At 40.5% G+C, this 20,930-nt stretch overlaps 1 protein-coding gene across 1 annotated transcript; it reads left to right on the top strand.

Annotated features, from left to right (window-relative positions):
* The first annotated feature begins 7,829 nt into the window (after window positions 1-7,829).
* Window positions 7,830-15,703, top strand: LOC125481571 (ATP-binding cassette sub-family B member 6-like). Its single transcript, XM_048593293.1, has 4 exons — window positions 7,830-7,921; window positions 9,784-9,976; window positions 14,622-14,743; window positions 15,652-15,703. The coding sequence occupies exons 1-4, from the start codon at window positions 7,870-7,872 to the stop codon at window positions 15,657-15,659; spliced, it is 375 nt and encodes a 124-aa protein (XP_048449250.1). The 5' UTR covers window positions 7,830-7,869; the 3' UTR covers window positions 15,660-15,703.
* Window positions 15,704-20,930: the final 5,227 nt, after the last annotated feature.

The following is a 20,930-nucleotide window of genomic DNA, read 5'->3' as shown; positions in this document are numbered from 1 at the left end:
TTAAATATTTTATATGTTTGAACAGAACTTGTATATGATGAATGTACAAAAAAAGCATTCTTCATTTGGGTTAGTACAACCTACAGAATTTTATCAAGACTAGAATGGATCCATTAGTCTAGACCAAGGGGCTGTTTTTTTGAAAATCCACTCCTAGGATGTTGGCATTGTTGGATGGGCCACCGTTTATTGCCTATCCCAAGTTGCCTTGAGAAGTTGGTGGTGAGTTGCCTTCTTGAACTGCTGTAGTCCGTGTATCGTAGGTAGACCCACAATGCTGTTAGGGAGGGAATTCCGGGATTTTGACCCAACGACACTGAAAGAACGATGATATATTTCCAAGTCAAGGTGGTGAGTGGCATGGAGGGAAACTTGTAGGAGGTGATGTTCCTATGTATCTGCTGCTGTCGTTCAGTGCAATTTAACTAGGTTTCAGTGCTTTCGCCTTAATTTGGCAAATTTCCTTGACTTTGGTTCTGGGAGTAACAAAAGGCATAAGAAAAGAACAACAGTCACAGTTTGGTCAGATATCAGTTGTGGGCAGAAATGTAACCATACCTATATGTGCCTGAAATAAACTAACACTTGCACTGCTGTAATGGGAGGTTTGGACTTGAAGTTAATGCATATGGTTAATGGTTATTGAGTTGACAGAAGTGACTACCTGTTTTAAATATGGATGTTTCATGGGATAGATGTTTTCTAATCAACCTGTTCAGAAATGTTATCACACACCTCTGGAGCAGGTGGGACTTGAACTCAGGCCTCCTGGCTCAGAAATAGGGACACTACCACTGTACTACAAGTACCCTGTTTCATGGGATAAGGACTTCGACCCAACCATCTTCAGCTGTCTCATCAAAAACTTTCTCTCCAATGTAAAGACAGAAGTAAGGATGTTTGCTGATTGCTCAATGTTCAGCATCATTTGTGGCTCCTCAGGTACTGAAGAAGCCTATGTCAAAATACAGCAAGACCTCTCGTATCCAGGTTTGGGTTGACAAATAGCAAGTGTCATTTGTGTTTCACAAATGCCAGGCAATTACCATGTCTAACAAGAGAGAATCTAACCATTGTCCCTTGACATTCAATGGCATTAGTATTGCTGAATTCCCTGCTATCAATATCTTGGGGGTTACCAATGATCAGAAATGGAACTAAACTAGCTATATAAATACAATGACTACAAGAGCAGGTCAGAGGCTGGGAATCCTGGAGCTGGGTAATCACCTCCTGTCTTCCCAAAACATTTCCACCATCTACAAGGTACTAGTCAGGAGTATGATGAAATACTCCCCACTTGCCTGAATGGGGGCAGCTCCTATAATACTTTGACAAGGAATAGTATGTCTGCCTACAGAAGATGGACAACTTGATTCAAGGAGGCAGCTCACCATCACCTTCTCAAGGGTGACTGGGATGGGAAACATATACTGGCCTAGCCCATGACGCCCAACTCCCATGAATGAATGAATTTAAAGAAAACTCAAATTGAATGAGCAAGGCTGACCCATAGTTGTAATTTCCTTGGACTTTCAGAATGTAATGTGCTTTTTGAGATCTGCAACGGTAAGCACGAAAGAAAACATAGATAATGCTTGTGAAGGCCATTCTGTGGAACACATGTCATACTGTGGACACTACAGCGTTTATTTGTTCTTATGAAAGAGTATTACACCAAATTACTAATTTCCCTACACAATAGTCCTTACCTCAAGTGAGTAGAGTGAAACCTGCCCAGAAAGATGTAGAGGAGCTAGGGCTGTCCAGTGGGACTGTTAGAGTTGAAAGATTGTCATATTTTAAATAAAATGTCAAGTTCCTCTGAATAGGAAGGTACAAAGAGGCTGCTGCAATTGTTGTCTTGAAAGATATCTTCATTCAGCTGCACGCTTTAAATTAAAACTTCTCTGGGGCAGTTAAGCTGCTCCCTCAATTGATAGAAAGTGGCTGTGTAACTAATTGGAGCCAAATGTCACTGAATAATTACATAACAGGTTGGCTCAATCGGTGAGTTGTATTCTGAAAAGGTGACGAGAGGGAGTACTGAAGCAATTCGATCTTCGGCCTTCATGGAGAAACTAAATGGTGGAATCATCTGGCCATTCCTGTAGTTCAGGTGGATATAAAAGATTTCATGGTTATATTTAGAGAATGGAAATTGAGTGATTGGGCAACATACCATCCTTGCCTTACATCAAAACCACGTTACTTGCCCACTCCATTATTGTTTTGCCAGAAGCTGTCAGGGACAATTCTAAGAGATGTGGTTATACCTAGTAAGGGGTCATGTTTCCTGAAACCTGTGAATCCAGTCTCTGTTCTGGACTGAGCGCACTGCAGTGATATTTCTCAGAAGCACGTATGAGTTCAGTGATGCTTGTCATTAACACCTCTTCTCACCTCCCTCCCTGCCAGGGGGAAGTTGGAAGGTTGTACACTTTAGCAGGATGTACAGAAGAACTCAATTATTTAAACTGAGAGAGACTCCAAAACAAAGGGATTTGGGAATCCTCATGCATAAATCACAAAAAGCTAGCATCCATGTTCTGTGAGTAACATGATGTGGAGATGCCAGTGTTGGACTGGGGTGACTTCACCTGACGAAGGAGGGGCAGTCTGAAAGCTCAAGATTGTAAATAAACCTGTTGGACTATAACCTGGTGTTAAGTGACTTCTGACAGTGTGTAATAGCGACAGCAAGTTAACTGTTGTCATTTATTTCCTGAAGAAGAGTAAGGTGATGCACTTTGGTCAGAAGAATATTGAAAGAGAGTATTAAGTAGGGAGTACAAAATCATGAGTAGGGGGCTAGATAAAGTAGATAGAGAGAAGTTGTTCCTTTTTTTTCGTTCACTGGGACATGGGCATCACTGACTGGCCATAATTAATTGCCCGTCCCTAATTGTCCTTGAGAAGGTGCTGGTGAGCTGCCTTCTTGAACCACCCCAATCCATGTGCTGTGGGTAGACACAAAGCCCTTGGGGATTTTGACCCAGTGACAGTGAAAGAACAGCAGTGTGTTTCCAAGTCAGGATGGTGAGTGGCTTGCAGGGGAACTTGTGGGTGATGGTGTTCCCATGTATCTGCTATCCTTGCCTTTCTAAATGGAAATGGTCATGGATTTGCAAGGCGCTGTTTGAGGATCACTGTTTAGAGTTAGATGCAGTGTACCCAATAGAAAGTACACGATGCTGCTACTGAGCATCGGTTGTGGAGGGAGTGGATGCTTGTGGATGTGTTGCCAATCAAGTGGACTACTTTATCCTGGTCAGTGTGAAGGTGCTTGAGTGTTGTTGGAACTGTACTCATCCAGGCAGGTAGGGAGTGGTCTGTCACTCTCCTAACTTGTGCCTTTTGAATGGATAGCTTCAGGGAGTCAGGAGGTGAGTTACTTGCCACTGTATTCCTAGCCTCTGACCTGCTGTTGTAGCTACTTGTTTATGTAGGTAGTCCTGTTGGGTTCCTAGTCGATGGTAACCGAAGGATGTTTGTAGTGATGGTAACATCGTCGAATGTCAAAGGGCAGTGGTTAGATTGTCGCTATTGGAAGTGGTCTAGCATTTGTATGTTACTTGCCACTTGTCAGCGCAATCGTGGATGTTGTCCAGATCTTGTTGCAGTTGTAACAGGAACCAAAATAAGAGGCCGTTGATGTAAAGTGATATACAAAAGAATCAAGGGTGATTTAAGATAACAAGGTGTAGAGCTGGATGAACACGGCAGGCCAAGCAGCATCATAGGAGCAGGAAGGCTGACATTTCGGGCCTAGACCCTTCTTCAGAAAGAACACAGTTTTTCTCATGGCGCGTAGTTACGGTATGGAATATGCTGCCTGGATATGTGGTGGAGGTAGGTTCATTTAAGGCATTCAAGAGGACATCGGTTGATTACGTGGATAGAAATGGTGAGCAGGGATATTGGGGAAAGGTAGGAGATTGGCACGAGGGAATAGAATCGGTACAGGCACAAGGGGCCGAATGGCCTCCTGTGTCATAATTCTGTTATTCAAGGGGAATGGAGTATAAAAGTAGGGAGTCCTTGCTAAACCTATACAAGTCACAAGTTAGACCACACTCCAAATACTGTGAACTGCTTTGGTCCCCTTATCTAAGGAAAGGTATACTGGGATTGGAGGCAGTCCAGAGAAGGTACACTAGACTATTCCTGAGTATGGAGAGGATAATAAGGTTGGGTCTATACTCATTGGAGTTTAGACAAATGTTTAGAATTAGTTTAGAATTTAGATTTTAATTTGTATGGTGATCCAGGGTTATGGAGAATAAAGTGGAAAAGTGGAATTGAGGTTTATCAGCTTAGCCATGACCTCTCATTAAATGGCAGAACAGATTTGATTGACCAAATAGCCTACTTATACTGCCAGGACTTGCATATGCAGTGTGGTCCCCGATTTGGAGTTATTCCTCTGAAGTAGTGAATCTTGTACTGATTGGAACATGGTTGGCGAGGTGGATCTCATTGAGTATGAGTTCCCTATTGGCCCTGGTTAACAGCCCCAATCAGAGTCCTAGCTGACAGTTATAAACAGGAGTCTCCTCACTCTAGGGATGTGCTCTGAGCTAGCTGGTCAGAGTCCATGTACTGTGCACGTGCAAATAAAGGGTGACTTAGGGAGGGGACACCAACCTTACTGGAGTTATTTTACTTGCCCTCTCTTGGAAGGTTCATGTGGAAAGATTACTTGGGATCTAACTTAAACCTGTAAGGGTCCAGAGTTACAGATAGCACCTTCCCACCCCTTTGTAATTTTCCATCTCTCTTCCAACTTAATGGTCCTCAAAGATAGGAAAATATCAGGTCTGCATTGAGCCAACAGGTTTCTTTAAAGTTTGTTGAAGGAGATAAGTGAATGAAGACATTGCTAACAGTGTGAAATCTAGTTTGAGCAGCTTTCTGAAAGCTGATCTGGAACGTGATTTGTTGTTGCTTTTTCATATGAATGCCAATCATATTGACATCCCCATCCAGTTGTTGGAACATTGAATGCTTTGGTTGTGGGATCTCTCATTTGCTTGGAGTAACAGTCGCTCTGGCTCTGACAGATTCTAAAGAAGCCTGACCCTTTCTTTGCTTTTTCTGTTTTTTCAAAGTCATCAAAATGCCTTTTAAACAAAATCCTTGCTGCTTGCCCTCTTTTCTTCCCCCCCCCTTGTTCCCTGAACTAGTCTTGAAGGATATCAAAAGAGCCTGTGTGTTCCTCCTGATGAGAAATGTGTTGGCGCTACATTAAAGAGGAAGAGTTAAATGCCATCTTTTGAAATGTTCATCGACCTTTTATTTGGGGGGGATGCTGAATGAGGGGGCAAGGTCAGTTTTCTCACCAGCTGAGATTAAGGGCAATGTTTCTTTAACAAAAGCGATGCCAAGCCGGTTTACTGGCTGAGACAAGGCTCCTTTTGTATGTTAGTGTAAACGATTGCCAAAATGAGATGGCGGAGGATGGGAGACTGACATGGGACGTGTTTCTGCTTTTGTTTTTCAATCTGCATTTGCACTGAAAAGGCAGCAGTGACTTCAGAGAGTGGAATTAAGTTCAAAAGGACTGGCTGGGGCTCAGATGGTGGTTCAGAAATTGGGCTTGGGGGGTGGTGTAATAGTTCCACTAACTCATGGGTGCTACTGCATGGTCCTAATGCTAATATTCTTAGCAGTCTCATTAATAGGAGGGTGGAAGATGAAGCTCCTTTCTTGATATTTGTTGAGGTGAGAATGGATTCTGACAAAGATTAATTGTTTTGAATTCCTGGCTAGAATCCTAAACACTAAGATAACTATTACAAAATGACAGCAGCATTTTAAGATTAAATTTTCATCTAACCAAAGCAAAATACAGCAGAAAAAGCAAAGCAGGTAGCATATGTGGAGAGAGAAACTAAGTTCATATTTCAGGTCTATAATCTTTCATCGGAACTGAAAGAAGTTAGAATTTAAATAGGTTTGAGGCAAGTATAAGAAAAATCAATAGGAAATGTTTGACCCCTGCATCTCTGGACCACAACATTTCCTAGATTTTCACAATTTAAAACAAATCTAATTTGATTTATTATGATCCAAAATAATGCCTACATTCAAATACATTTGCCAAGTCAAAGTTTCGTCCGTGTCACCGTGCAATTTTGTCTGCATTACTAACTATACTGCCAATGTGTATCATTGGTGTATTTGGACCTACTTATATTGCACATGATCTAATTTGCAAGTGTAGTTGAGTCCTGGAATAGTTCCTTGTAGGACAGGTGTTTTCTTTCCAATTTGTGTGTGTATATAAGTTCTAATCTCTACCATTCCACTGCCTAACCAACCTTCTGAGCAGGTCAATAATTTGCCTTCAATTCCATGAATTTCAATTTTACCTAACAATATCTTGGAACTGAGTGGAATGCCTTCTGGAAACCCATAAAGCTACATCAGTAGACATTTTCCTGCCTACCACTGTACAGTAATTACTTCTTTAAAAAGTTCATTGGACTCATTTATAAATTCATGTTGACCTTTTTAAATTAACTCTAATCTCTAAGTGTTCGAATACAGTGGCCTGAATTATTTTATTAAGGGGCCCACTGAGATCAGACTATCTGTTCTAAAATTTCCTGGTTTGTTCTGACAATTTTCTCAAATAGCTTTACCATATAAAGGAGAAATTCCTAAACTGATGTATCTTAGAAATAACTTTCCAAGCTTGAAGGGCGGCACGATGGTTCAGTGGTTAGCACTGCTGCCTCACACCGCCAGGAACCCAGGTTCGATTCCACCCTCGGGTGACTGTCTGTGTGGAGTTTGCACGTTTTCCCCGTGTCTTCGTGGGTTTCCTCCAGGTGCTCCAGTTTCTTTTAGTAATTACTAAACACAATAATAGTTAATAACGCAACACACGGACTAAAAATAAGAGGTCAGTCCAAAAAGATAAAATTTTAAGCACAGATGTACGGATCTGTCGCTAAATTGCTCATAAAGGGGGGAATAGTTGAATGGTGCAGCCTTTGCAATGGAAGGTACTGGTAGTGTTGATGTTGTTGGTTGTATAGTTGATCTCAAGATTCCTAGTTCTGCAGTTGGTTGAGATTCTGTTGTTCTGATTCCTTTCAACCATGACTGAATTTCAGTATTCAGGGTGAGAGTCCTTTTTATTATCCTGTTTTTCTCTGGCTATCTATTTAGCTAAATTCTAGCAGTCTGAGTGAAAGTATCTCTTTATCTTGATTTGATTTGATTTATTGTCACATGTACCTAATTACAGTGAAAAGTTTTGTTTTGCAAACAGTACAGGCAGTTCATGATAAATAAGAACATGCAGATCATTGGCTGTTTAAACAGAGTGAGACACACAAGTTTATGACTGCACAGGAGGTGCACAAAAGCAATGTCAGCATTAGATTTGAAATCTGAGAGAGGTCCATTCAGCAGTCTAATAAAAACAGGGAAGAAGCTGTTCTTGAACTTGTTGGTGCGTGTGTTCAATTTTCTCCAACACACATCACTAGGATATAGTTCTTTCAAAAAAAGTACCCAAAAGAACTGGAGATGCTGGAAATCCGAAACACAGCAGGTCTGGCAGCATCTGTGAGAGAAATCAAATTAATGTTTTGGCTCCAGGGACCCATCTTCAGATCATGACAGGTAGCTTCTATAATTCCTTGGTCCTATACTGCAAATCTCTGATTTCTTTCTCTAATGTTGTAATCATGACTTCAATCAATAAGGTACCTTATCTCCCACTTCCCACATCCTTGACAGTTGGATTACCTGAGCTAAAGCATTTCTTTGACTGAATTTACTAATCTAATGTATGCTTTATTTTGTTGCATAGTGAATGAACTGAGTGGAGGAGCCCCCTGGAAGACCGTGGCAATGACTGTCTGCATTTATGTAATCCTCAAATTCCTGCAGGGAGGTGGTGCAGGTAAGAGACTCATGTGAAGTAGATATCTGATGTTGTTAGTTGATCTTGTAAAGTTGGATAGTAGGTATGTAATCCAGTTGAAGTCAGTTCAATCCCATTACAGCAGTTGGCAAATTTGAAGTCAGTTCAAAAAATAAATCTGAAAATTAAAAAGCTGCCATTAGTAAATGCGACTACAAAACTTTCAGCTTGTTGTAAAAATTTAAGTGATTCTTTAATGTCCTTCCAGAAAGAAATTCCATTCTCGTCACCTGTCTGGCCTTTGAGAATTTAGTTTCATAGAGTCATAGAATTATACAGCATGGAAACAGACCCTTCGGTCCAACTCATCCATGCTGACCAAATATCCTAAATTAATCTAGTTCCATTTGCCAGCATTTGGCCCGTACCCGTATAAATCCTTCATGTTCAGGTACCCATCCAAATGCCTTTTAAATGTTTAATTGTACCAGCCTCCACCATTTCCTCTAGCAGCTCATTCCATACAAGCACCACCCTCTGTGTGAAAACATTGCCCCTTAGGTGCCTTTTAAATCTTTCCCCTCTCACCTTAAACCTACGCCCTCTAGTTTTGGACTGCCCTACCCTGGGAAAAAGACTGTACCTGTGCGTTTGACTTTCAACTGCCCTGGCAAGTCACTAAGTTGAAGGGAATCATTGCAAGTTCAATCAGGCTGCCTACAATTTTTCAGTTGTAGCTAAGGATGGAAACAAATGCAAGTATTACGAGTGGCATTCACTTCTTCAGAATTAATATAAAAAAGCATTCATCCAGATCAGTCTATCTGTATTGACTAACAGATTAAAATGCCCCACATAATTGAAATGGCAGCAAGCTGGTATCAGTTGGACTCCCAATGACACAGACAGGGCAGGGCGATCCTTTCTGATTACCCAAGTGTTGAACTCAGTAGGTTAATTGAGCATTTGTAGGCAGACGTGGAGCAGACATTAAGTCGACCCCTTTCTGATGTCAGTCTTCCCTTTTTGAATGTGGTGTTTGATACCAGTGTCACCCATTTGTATAACTGATTTGAAAGGATACTAATCATGTCTGAAATCAACCGTGGTTAAATGATACTAGATATTATTTTGAGTAAGGGGGATCCATGATAGTGATCTCATCTAGAAATGGACTCTTGTGATGTACAATTCAGAGCTGTCAACTTTGTATTGTAGTCAAACAACTCTTGCAGTGAAGCTAAGAAGATATGAAAGAGCTGATTGTTTCCACTCCTACCCGCCTTAATGAGGACTGTAATAATCCCACTCCCTTTCCTCTGACCTTGATGATCTGTTCCACTTTCTGATGAAAGATTTTTGTGAAGTTTGGGGAATGAAGGACAAAGCCTCTGGGAAATTTTTAATAAGAGATTTCTATCTCTATACTTCCTTTCACTACCAAAGGATAACCCAAGTGCTTTACAGCAATGAAGTTGATTTGAGGTGCATTCACCATTAGAATGTAGGAAACATATAGCAAGGTTCCTACTAACAATGTGAAATAACTGTGATCTGTCACATTGACATTAGTTAAAGAATAATAGCCCAGGGAGCAAGGAGAAACTTCAAGATAATGGGGCAGTTGCACTCTCAGTTTAGCATTTCATCCAAAGGCAGCCTCTGTTGACAGTGGAGGACTGTCTCAGTGCTAAATTATGTGCCAAGGTTTACATTTCTGATATTACACCAGCAGCTACACATCAAATTATTCCACTGGCTATAAAGTAATTTGGAATGTTTTTTGATGGTAAAGAAATATATTGCTTTAATACGTATAGCTTCCCAGTAACTTTGTTCTTTAAGGAAAAGGCAGTACCAAGTACAGAGTTTATAGATGAGTATGATTTCTCTCTGTTCAGGCACTTCGGGTTTTGTAAGCAACATGCGCTCCTTCATATGGATCAGAGTCCAGCAGTACACTAACCGTCAGGTACAGACTGGACTCTTTGCTCACCTGCATTCCCTTTCACTTCGCTGGCACCTGGGGAGGAAGACTGGAGAAGTCCTACGTAGTGTGGACCGTGGCACCAGCAGCATCAACTCCTTGCTGAGGTACTTGTGATAATAAGAGCAGCAATTTTTTTAAACACATTTGATGGATTTTGCTTGCTTAGTTCCATTTTAAATTTTCCCCTGTGGATAATTTTAATCTGTCCTTCAGTTATTACAATGACACTCCCTAAATCTAGTATGACATTCCAGTGCAGTGAAGAAAAAAAATACATCTTTTACAATTTCAGAATGCTCCATAGCATTTTCCAGTTGATGGCATACTTCATTGCAAAATAGGAATCAGTTATGCAAGCAAGTTCCCATAAACAACAATGTGATATTGACTTGATGGTCTGTTTTTAAGAATTAGCTGAGGGATGAATATTTGCCTGGGCTGTAGGAAGAACTCATCTGGTCTTCTTTGATATTATGCCATGGGATCTTGCATGTACTCCTAAGCAGGAAGAGAGGGCCAAAAACAGAAGTTACTAGAAAAGCTCAGCAGGTCTGGCAGCATCTGTGAAGAAAAATCAGAGTTAACGTTTCGAGTTCAGTGACCTTCCCTCAGAACTCTAGATCACTGGACTTGAAACGTTAACTCTGACTTTTCTTCACAAATGCTGCCAGACCTGCTGAGCTTTTCCAACACTTTCTGTTTTTGTTCCTGATTTACAGTATCTGCAGTTCTTTTGGTTTTTATTAAGGAAGACAGAGCCTTGGTTTTATGTCTCATCCAAAAGACAGTGTCTCTAGAAATGTAGCTCTTCCTCAGTACCATACTCTCAGCAGGTGTGTGTGCACGCCATGGCATCAGAAGAGCCATCGCTTGGATGAAAGCTTAAGCTTAAATTGGTTACAGCACTAATAAAAGACAAATAGGCCCTCCATGCCGTACTGACTCTCTGCAGGGCAGTTTAGCCAGTGATATTCACTTTCCAATTTCCTATAGCTTTGCAAGTTTCTTTTTCTTTCTAACAACTTGCTGCTCACAAAAACCTTTTTTCCTGAAGATACTCTTTTTTTTTATTATATTTCCTACCAATCCTTTTTAAATACCTGTCTCCTGGTTCTTGGCCCAAACACCAACGCGAATTGTTTCTTTCTGTGTGGGCCCCTCATGATTTTGAACATTTGTATCAATGAATTATTCATTCTCCTGAAAGGAGAACAAATGCAGTTTCTGCAATCTAATTCATGTCTTCTAGTGTCTGGAACCATTCTTGTCAATTTTTTTGCATCCTGTCTAAATCCTTCACATCCAAAAGTATGATGCCTAGAATTGGGCACCACACCAGTTGAAGCCAAACCAGCGTGTTACAAACTGACCTTTTATTTTTTAAAAATCACTCATGGGACATGAAATTACATGACACCAGGTTATAGTCCAACAGCTTTATTTGAAAACACAAGCTTTCGGAGCTTCACTTCTTCTTCAGGTGGAGCATGGCTTTATTTGTGTTTTCAAATAAAGCTGTTGGACTATAACCTGGTGTCGTGTGATTTCTGACCTTGTCCACCTCACTGTAACACCGGCACCTCCTCATCAAGGGACATGAGCATCGCTGGCTGGCCAGCATTTATTACCTGTCCCTATTGTATTTTGAGCCTCTAAAAATAAAAACCCAGAATCTTGTGTACCTGTTTGACCACTTTCTCAACATTCCCTGTTACCTTCAACAAAGTGTGCGCATATACCACACATCCCTCTCTTCCTGCACCCCCTTCAGAATTGCACTTTAGTTTAGTTAGGATTGTCATAGAGACATTTTTCTTTTTCAAGAAATTTCAAGCTTTCAGTTCTTGGCTGAAAGAATGACACATTATAATTTCACATTATATAAAAAAAACTGTAACAAGTTCCTGAAAGCATGGTTGACTAAATGTTGAGATAGCAAGAACTGCAGTGCTGCCTGGCCTGCTGTCTTCCTCCAGCTCCATTTTGTTTTTGTACCTAATGTGTGTTTCAAACTACAGAGAGGAGCACGCATTTTATATATATATATGTTGCGAATTGCCCTCTCCATGGAATTACAGTCCTAGCAAACAGTCTAGTTACTCCAAGCTTCCACTGTTTTAGTTTCAGCAAAGAATAAATTCAAGTGATGTTTCCAAACCTTTCTTCAGTATCCAGAGAATTTCTTAAATCCTCCACTAGCCGGAAATCCTGTTCAGTCCTTCACTTCTAAATAATTTGAGAACATATCTCACAAAATCAGTTGTAGGCTGCAGGATGCATTTCTTTGCCTTGCTCCCTCATCGATTTATAGTAGTTCATAAAATTCAGCAACCTTTTCTCTCTGCTGACCCTGCACAATTTCTGCTGTTTGTCTGTGATACTCACTGATTTGTAGGGAGGTCTGTAACCTGATCTTGAAAATGTTTTCCTCTACCCTTGGCAACATGAAACACCATTAGCATTTCTGTTAGTATACAAGGTTAATTAACCAGCTCCATTTCCTTTTTAAAAGTAAATGAAAAGCTTAAAGCACAATACCAAAACACCTTTCTGGGAGTTTGGAATATGCAGGATCTACTCATTGCAAACCAAAGGCTACTGCTGTTGTCTTCAAGCATAACTGTTTTACTAAGAAGGTATTTTACTAAGAAGTTCCTCTAATAATCAAGCCACTGATGCTTAGTGTCAGGCAGACTGCAGAGGTCATAGTCACATTATTACACTTCAACTACCCTAAATCTACTGTTACAAGACGTAATAGTCTTATGGAGCTCAAAAATGTAACGGATCATTTTGCTTGCTGTTATTTACCTTACCGAATCACGTCACACCTCTGTGTTAAAACCCACCAGCCTATGTATGCCTTAATCAAAATTTATCACTATCTGCCTCATTTCAGAATACTTTCAAATTGTGTATCACCAGCAAATTTTGAAATTGTGCCTGTACACTGTACAGGGAGAAAACCATCTCTGCAGGCCAGGGGTCTGGAAACACAGGGTAGATGCAGTCTCTTATCCACTGGATTTCCTGTCAACAAAGCTGCATTTCTGGTAGTTACAAATTGATGGTAAATGTCCAAGTAGTCAGAAATACTGGTATTTGGAACATCTGTCACTTTCCTAGGGAACATCTATTGAGAAACAGGATTTCAAGAGATACGTTATCTATACTTCTCTATTTCCAACAAAAGGCAGTGGCTGTAGAACTTACTCATGAAGACACTGCTATAGGTCACCTCCCAGCCTATAAAACAATTTTCACCATTCTTTTTCAAATTACTCAATCAGCTTTGTATGCATGCTGCTGCTGTCCCTTTTATCCCATGGCTTCAACTTTCCTGGCAAGTGTTTTGTATGGCATTACTTCAAACGGCTTTTGAAAGTCCATTAAGACCACATCAACCATAGAATCTAAACAAGTTTTCCCCCACAGCTAATGCCACAAAAAATATATTAACTAGTTAATAACTTCATTGCTGTTTCTGAGATCTTGTTTTGTAAAAATGAGTGCATTCCACCACTCAACAATCACAGCACAGTATAATCCATTACATGTGACCTACTTTGCAATATTTCTGGGAGATATTACGACAGATGTTAGATGCATTTTAATATGAATAATTGAGAATTTGGCTTGAGAAAGATTTAAGAATGAAAATGTACTGTCCATAAAAAGACACTGCAAGTTGTAGATAATAGGAGCGATGAAAACTACGAATACTTAGCATTCTGAGGTCTGAGTGCAGGTAGATTTTTAAAAAGGTCAATAGTGTTTTAGATCTTATAAACAAATTGTAGAGTACAGTAACAAAGAGGGTAATGATGAATTTATAACAAGATGTTGGTTGTTGATGTCTTCATGCTCTATTTTTGAAGAACAGTTTGGAATAGTGGTAGGATTGGCATGCATTGGACCGCAACATGAAATAGTGTCCATAATATCTGTATTCCAGCCCAAATGTGGATAGGATGAGGATTGTTACTGTGGAGTGGGAGAGTTTTATGAGGTCCAAACAAGCCATACAGTATGGCTTAGGGTATGCTGGTTGTAAGTATTTGAGCCTGGAACCTAGAATTGAATTCTTGAGATTGGGAAGCTACAACTCCTCCAGACACTTGAATTCAAACCCTGGTTAATCCATGGTTAGTTTTACGTGCAGCTTCAGTGCCTCTATTAAGGAATGTATATTCAAATCATTGAGAGTGTATAGCATAGATTCAGCAGGATGATTTCACTGCAGCTTGGAAGACTAGGTAAGATTGCAAACACCACTTTAAATTTGAGGATTTTGGTAGAGCTGTTGCACATGGTCTAATCACCTGCAATGCTTTCTCTTCCTACTCCTAAACCACTTCCAAATCGTGTTTCCCAAGAACCTATCCTTGTTCCTCTCACATTTCTCATCTATATGCTGCCCTTCAGGTACATCATCTGAAAGCACAGAGATGTAGTTGACTTGTAAATGACCTATTAAGCCACTAAGTTATATTCAATAAGGTAGCTCATCACCATCTTCTGGAGGGCAGTTTGGAATGGACAACAAATGTTATCATAGCCAGAAATATCCTCATAACATGAAGGAATTTTTTTTTAAATTGTGATTATAAAAACAGCATAGATTAATAGGTTCAATAAAGTAGCTCCTCAAATTTTTAAAAGCTGTAAGAAAAGTCTGCGTGCAAAAGCTTAAAGTTTATTGAATGCAATTGTACTTCATTCAGTGATTAAGATAACTTTATTTTGCAGCTACATTGTTTTCAGCATCTTCCCGACGATTGCTGATATCATCATTGGCATTGTTTACTTCACCACGAACTTCAATGCCTGGTTTGGTCTCATTGTCTTTGTTTGTATGGCACTGTATCTAAGTAAGTGTCCTGATCAGTTAATAAATTCTTCTTTCAAACTATATAAATTGTTGTCTAAGTTAAATGTGACTGTATGGCTAACAATGCCTTTCCAAGCTAATGCCATCTGCTGCAGCTCAAAACCTACAGTTGTCAATCTGGCTCAGTAAGACAGGGCACCTGCTGTAAGAAATGTTAAGTATTAGATTAGCACAGGAAAATCTTCCCTTCCACATTTGGCATTGAAGCACCTTGGGCAAAAACAGATTCTTGTTCCTATGCGAGCCCAACATGTGTTGCACCCACCCTGGGATTGTTTGACTGGACAGTGTCGATGCTACAAGAAGATTGCTCTGCCACTTTTAAAAGTTTGTAGATGATAATACAGTTCTTGCCTCATTAAAGGTCAGGTAATGATGATTTGATTTGTGTCTGAATGTTTGTCGACAGCACAATGAAATCTCTTGGCTTTTAAAGTGGTCTCGTCTTGCATCAGTCAGTCAGTCCCCAGAGCGGGAAAAAAATGCTTTCTGCTGATAATTAAATCCTGTGTTCTTGGTAGAGAGTCTGTTCAGATGAAGCGCAAAGCGTAACCTCGAGGGCTTTTCCATGTAATCGAACATCACTCCCTTTGTTCGAAAGGTCGGCTGTTTGTCTTTAATGTCTGAGATGCAGGAAACATGAAAGGGAGCTATTTCACCTCTTCTATTGACAAAAGAGCTGAAAGTGGAGAATGTGTCTTGTTCCTGACAGTAGGTAATTGAGGAGGTTGTGCCCGGCCACGCTTTGCAGTGGTTGTAATGTCTGTTATCAAAGGACTAATTGTCAGAAGAAACATTGTGAAGGCAGTTAGCTGACACTTTCCTATGTCGTTGATCGTAGCAAATGAGAACTCAGTGAGTGCATTAATCAGTTTCTCTTTGCTGCAGGAACTTAGAAATTGCTAAACATGAAGAGTTGAAGATCTATTTCTGCCGCCTGGTTCTCACAATACAGAGTAAGAATGACTGTTGTTAGCAGTCAGCCAAAATCATGGAAAAGAAATGCTGTCTTATGTGAAACACTTGGTGAATTTCTAAAGGTGACGCAGGTAACGGGGATATGTAGATAGTTTAAATGGGTGTGCAAAACTTTAGCAGATGGAATATAATGCGAGAAAATGTGATGTTATGCACATTGGCAGGAAGAATAGAGAATAGAGGAGCTGACTATTATTTAAATGGAGAAAGATTGCAGAAAGTTCCAGCGCAAAGGAATTAGAGTCCTTGTGTACAAATCACAAAAAAAATCAAAGTTCAGCAGGTAATGTGAAAGGCAAAAGAACAGTTGACCTTTATTTCAAAGTGAATGGACTATAAAAATGGTGAACAGTTGCTAAACTAAACAAAGCATTAGTCAGACTGCACCCAGAATACTGTGAACAGTTTTGGTCCCATTATGCTAACATTGTGAACCTGCCCTGGACTGCCTCCAAAGTTGATCTTGGGTATGGAGGGACTATTGAGGAGAGGGTGAGTTTGTTGGGCTTGTACTCTGGTTGAGAAGAATGAGAAGCTTATTGAAACGTACAAAATTCTTAGGGGATTTGAGAGGGTAGATGTTTCCTCTTGTGGGAGAGTGTAGGATATGGACAGCTATATCATATGAACATCGTCACCTACAACTTCCCCTCCAAACCACTCACCATCTTGATTTGGAAATATATCGCCATTTCTTCAGTGTTACTAGGTGAAAATCCTGGAACTCCCTCCCTAATAGCACCTTGGGTGCATTTACAGCACATGGATGGAACAGTTCAAGAAGGCAGTTCATTACCACCTTTGACATCAATTAGGGACAGGCAATAAATGTTGGCCAGCCAGCAGCATCCACAACCTATGAGTGAATTAAAATAAACCTCAGCTTGAGATCAAATATGATCCTCCTAAAGTCAACAACACTTTTAACATGGTGAAAAGCCTCCAGTTGTTTGACGGCAGCATTATCAAATAGAATCTGGCACTGACCTGCATAAAGGAATATGATGTTTGATGACCAAAAGTGTAGTGGGATCTTTTAAGAAGCATCTGAAAGTAAGAGGAGTAGTGTGTCTCAGGAAGAGAATGTCAGAGCTGAAGGCCTGTCTACCTGGCAACACAGACTCTAATGATGGAACAATGGAAATCAGGGATGTGCAATATTGGAGGAGCTGTAATATCTTAGTGCGTTGTAGAATTGAAGAAGCTGTGATATATTGTTGGGTTGTAAGGTTGATGGAAATTAAAGACGGAGGAAAGGTCGTAAAGGGATTTAAAAACAAGAACGGGAATTTTAAAATTTCTTCTTGTTAAGCAACACCCATGTGGGTCTGTGAGCTTTTGGGTGTTGAGTGAACACTAATGAGTGCAATTTAGAGGCATGCAGCAGAGTTAAGGGTGATGTCCAAGGAGAACGTGGGGTTAGTGGCTAGGGAACTAATTTTGAGACAAATTTGACCAACCAAACCTCCATTTCTGCAACATTGCCTTCACCTATGCCTCAGCTTCCCTGCAGTCAGCTCTGTAGCGAGCTTTTGTTGCCTTTAGACATGACCACTCCGGAGCCACCATTATGTCCTGCATGAGCTTCAATTCATCCAAACCTCTGTTGTTAAATGTGAATACAAGACGTTCATCTGATTGCCTCTTGATAATTTACATTGCACCCAAAATTTAAAGTCTTGTGCTCAAGTTTTTTTCATTGGCTAAGATCTTTTTATATTCCTAGTTGAAAAAGGATGTACTGGCACTGGAGGGGGTGCAGAGGAGGTTCACTAAGTTGATTCTGGAGATGAGAGGGTTGGCTTATGAGGAAAGATTGAGTAGACTCGGACTATACTCACTGGAATTTAGAAGAATGACAATGGATCTTATAGAAACATATAAAATTATGAAGAGAATAGATAAGATGGAGGAGGGAGGTTGTTTCCACTGGCGGGTGAAACTAGAAACAGGGGAACATAGCCTCAAAGTAAGGGGGAGCAGATTTAGGACTGAGTTGAGGAGGAACTTCTTCAGCCAAAGGGTTATGAATCTGTGGAATTCCCTGCCCAGTGAAGCAGTTGAGGTTACTTTGTTTTTAAGGCAAAGATAGATTTTTGAATAGTACGGGAATTAAGGGTTATGGTGAGTGGTTAGGTAAGTGGAGCTGAGTCTATGAAAAGATCAGCCATGGTCTTATTGAATGGCAGAGTAGGCTTGATGATCCTGAAGGCCTACTCCTGCTCCTCCTTATGTCTACCATTGAAGTAATTTTTTTTTGTTTTTATTTCCCTCATGTTGTTTCCCATGTTGAAGGCTGACAGTACTGAGTAAAGAAATACTTTCCACTTCCAGTTCTTGGTTTTAGAATTAAACACTCCCTGAATGGGTACAAATATGTCATGTGCCTTAATCCTAATCTTAGCCGACTATGGCATTAATAGATTTTTTTTAAAAATGACCAAATGTGTATCCAATTAGGTTGTTAATTTAGCACTTTGAGTTTTAACATATTCTGGAGTGGTCACAGAGAAACCAGGACCAAAGGAAGGTGAGTGACTAATCTAAATATCCAAAGTTGCTACCTATACACAAAATAGAAATTAACTTATTGAATGGTCGTTACTTTTCTCATTATCTTGGACCTGATGCTGTTCCTTTACTTATGGTTGGATTGGATTAATCCTATTGTGCTTGGCTACTAGAACTCACTGTTGCTGAGATTTTTACCACCCTCCCCAGCCTCATAGGAACTGGTTTTATTTACCATGGTTTGATTCCTCTGGTTATTGCAACACCAGTTAATGGAGAAGGACCTCTGTAACATGGAAGGCAGCTTGAAATTACTTTTCCACAAGTATGGTTAACTGAAGTCAGTCAGCTGATCTTAGACATTCTACAGTGGGGACTGTGGTTCACAGTTACAGCATCCACTTTTTTTTTTCTTCCACCCAGAAGCGTTGTCACACACAACTGAGTGCTTTCTCACCATCAGAATCACTGTGACTTTATTTCTTGTTTTTTTAAACTAGTAACCACCACCCGTATAAACACCTTTGTGTCCAATTGAGTATTACACCATCTAGAATCATAGAGTCATACAGCATGAAAACAGGCCCTTTGGCCCAACCCATCTATGCTGATCAGGTTTCCTAAACTGAACGAGTCCCATTTGCCTGTTTTTGGCCCATATCCCTCTAAACCTTTCCTATCCATCTACCTTTCAAAATCTGCTTTGATTAAGTGTGGTATTTGCTTCAGCTGCTTTGCCTGAAGACCAATTAAGGAATTAATTTGTTTTTGCTTAATCTCCCCTTTTCTCCTTGTCTGATTTAACTTGAAATACTGCTCCAGGTCAACCTCTTACAGAGCTTAGCAATATCTCCCCTATTTGCCTTTCTTCTATAGTAAGATGCAACTTTTTATCAGTATTTCCTCATGACTTACATAAGATGTATTGCACAGAAATGGGCCATTCTACTGAACCATGCTGGCATTTATGCTCCACTTGATCCTCCTCCCATCTTTCCTCCTCTTGATCTACTGTTTTAACCCGCTATTCCCTTCACTTCATATGCTTGCGTAACTTGCCCTGAAGCTTTGCTTCAAACACTCCCTGCGGTTGTGAATTCCAGATATATAGCGCTTTCTGAATGAAGAAGTTCCTGCCGAATTCCCAATTGGATTTCTTGGTGACTATCTTATGTTGATGGCCTCTACTTAGCTCTTCCTACAAAAGGAAGCATTGTCTCTGTGCGCTCTCGGTCAAAACCTGTCATAATTTCAAATCCCTTTATTAGGTCACCATTTAGCCTTCTATTTCCAAGACTGAAGAGAATCAACAAAAAAACTGTAGATGCTGGAAATCAGATATAAAAGAAAAAATTGCTGAGAAAACTCAGCAAGTCTGGCAGCATCTGTGCAGAGAAAGCAGAGTTCATGTTTCAGGTCCTCGTCAGGACTGATTTTAGCTAGGAAAAGCCTGGTGTGTATATATACTGAAGATGGGGAGGGGGTGGAATCCACCTGTCATTTACTCTGGGGCCTAAATCTGGAGAAAAACATCTCGGTCACCAAACCAGTGTAATCACAGGACAGATGGAGTTTAATCCAGACAAATGCAAGGTGATGTATTTTGGAGGATCAAATTTAGGTGTGAATTATACTGTAAATGGCAGAACCCTTAGGAAAATTAAAATACAGGCGGATCTGAGTGTGCAGGTCCACAGTTCCCTAAAAGTGGCAACACAGATAACCAAAGTGATTCAGAAGGCGTATGGCATACTTGCCTTCATTGGCCGGGGCACGGAGTTACAAAGAGTTGGCAAACCATGTTGCAGCTATATAAAACCCTTGTTGGACCGCATTTGGAGTATTGTGTACAGTTTTGGTCACCACACTACCAGAAGGATGTGGAAGCTTTGGAGAAAGTATAGAGAAGGTTCACGGGGATGTTGCTAAGTCTTGAGGGCATTGACGATGGGGAAAGGTTAAAATAACTAGGATTGTTTTCACTGAAATAAGGTGGCAGCTGAGAGGAGACCTGATAGAAGTCCACAGAATTATGAGAGGCATAGATAAGGTGGATAGTCAGGCTTTTTCCTAGGGTTGAAATTTCAATTACAAGGGTGCACAGGTTAAAGGTGAGAGGGCAAAAGTTTAAGGGAGACGTGCAAGGAAAATTTTTCACACAGAGTGGTAGGAGCCTGGAATGCACTGCCAGAAGCAGGCATGTTGGCGACATTTAAGATACATGAATAGGGAGGGCATAGAGGGGTATGGACCAAATAAGGGCAGCAGGTTTGTTTTTCAGTTTAGTCAGGGCATGATGATCGGGACAAGCTTGGAGGGCCGAAGGGCCTGTTCCTGTGCTGTACTTCTCTTTTGTTCTTTTGACTGTGGGCTTCGTATTCACAGTGAGAGGCCTACACCAGGAGTTTATGAAGCCTCCTCTCTACCCCACTAGCTCTATTGGACCTCACTCCTTATTTTGAAACAGTGACCCCTAGTTCTGCATTCTGTCATAAGACGATGCAACCATTCCTAATGCACCCTATCTAGACCCTTCAGGACCTTGTATGTTTCAATCAAGTCATGTCTTATTCTTCTAAACCCCAGCGGACATAATACTAGCCTGTCCAACCATTCCTCGTATGATAACTCCCCAGTCTAAGTATTTGGGGCAGCATGGTGTCTCAGTGATTGGCCTC

The sequence above is a fragment of the Rhincodon typus genome, unplaced genomic scaffold, assembly GCF_021869965.1.
Source record: "Rhincodon typus isolate 14 unplaced genomic scaffold, sRhiTyp1.1 hic_rhity00002623, whole genome shotgun sequence".
NCBI classification, from domain to species: Eukaryota; Metazoa; Chordata; class Chondrichthyes; order Orectolobiformes; family Rhincodontidae; genus Rhincodon; species Rhincodon typus.
This window is presented reverse-complemented; position numbering and strand designations above follow the sequence as displayed.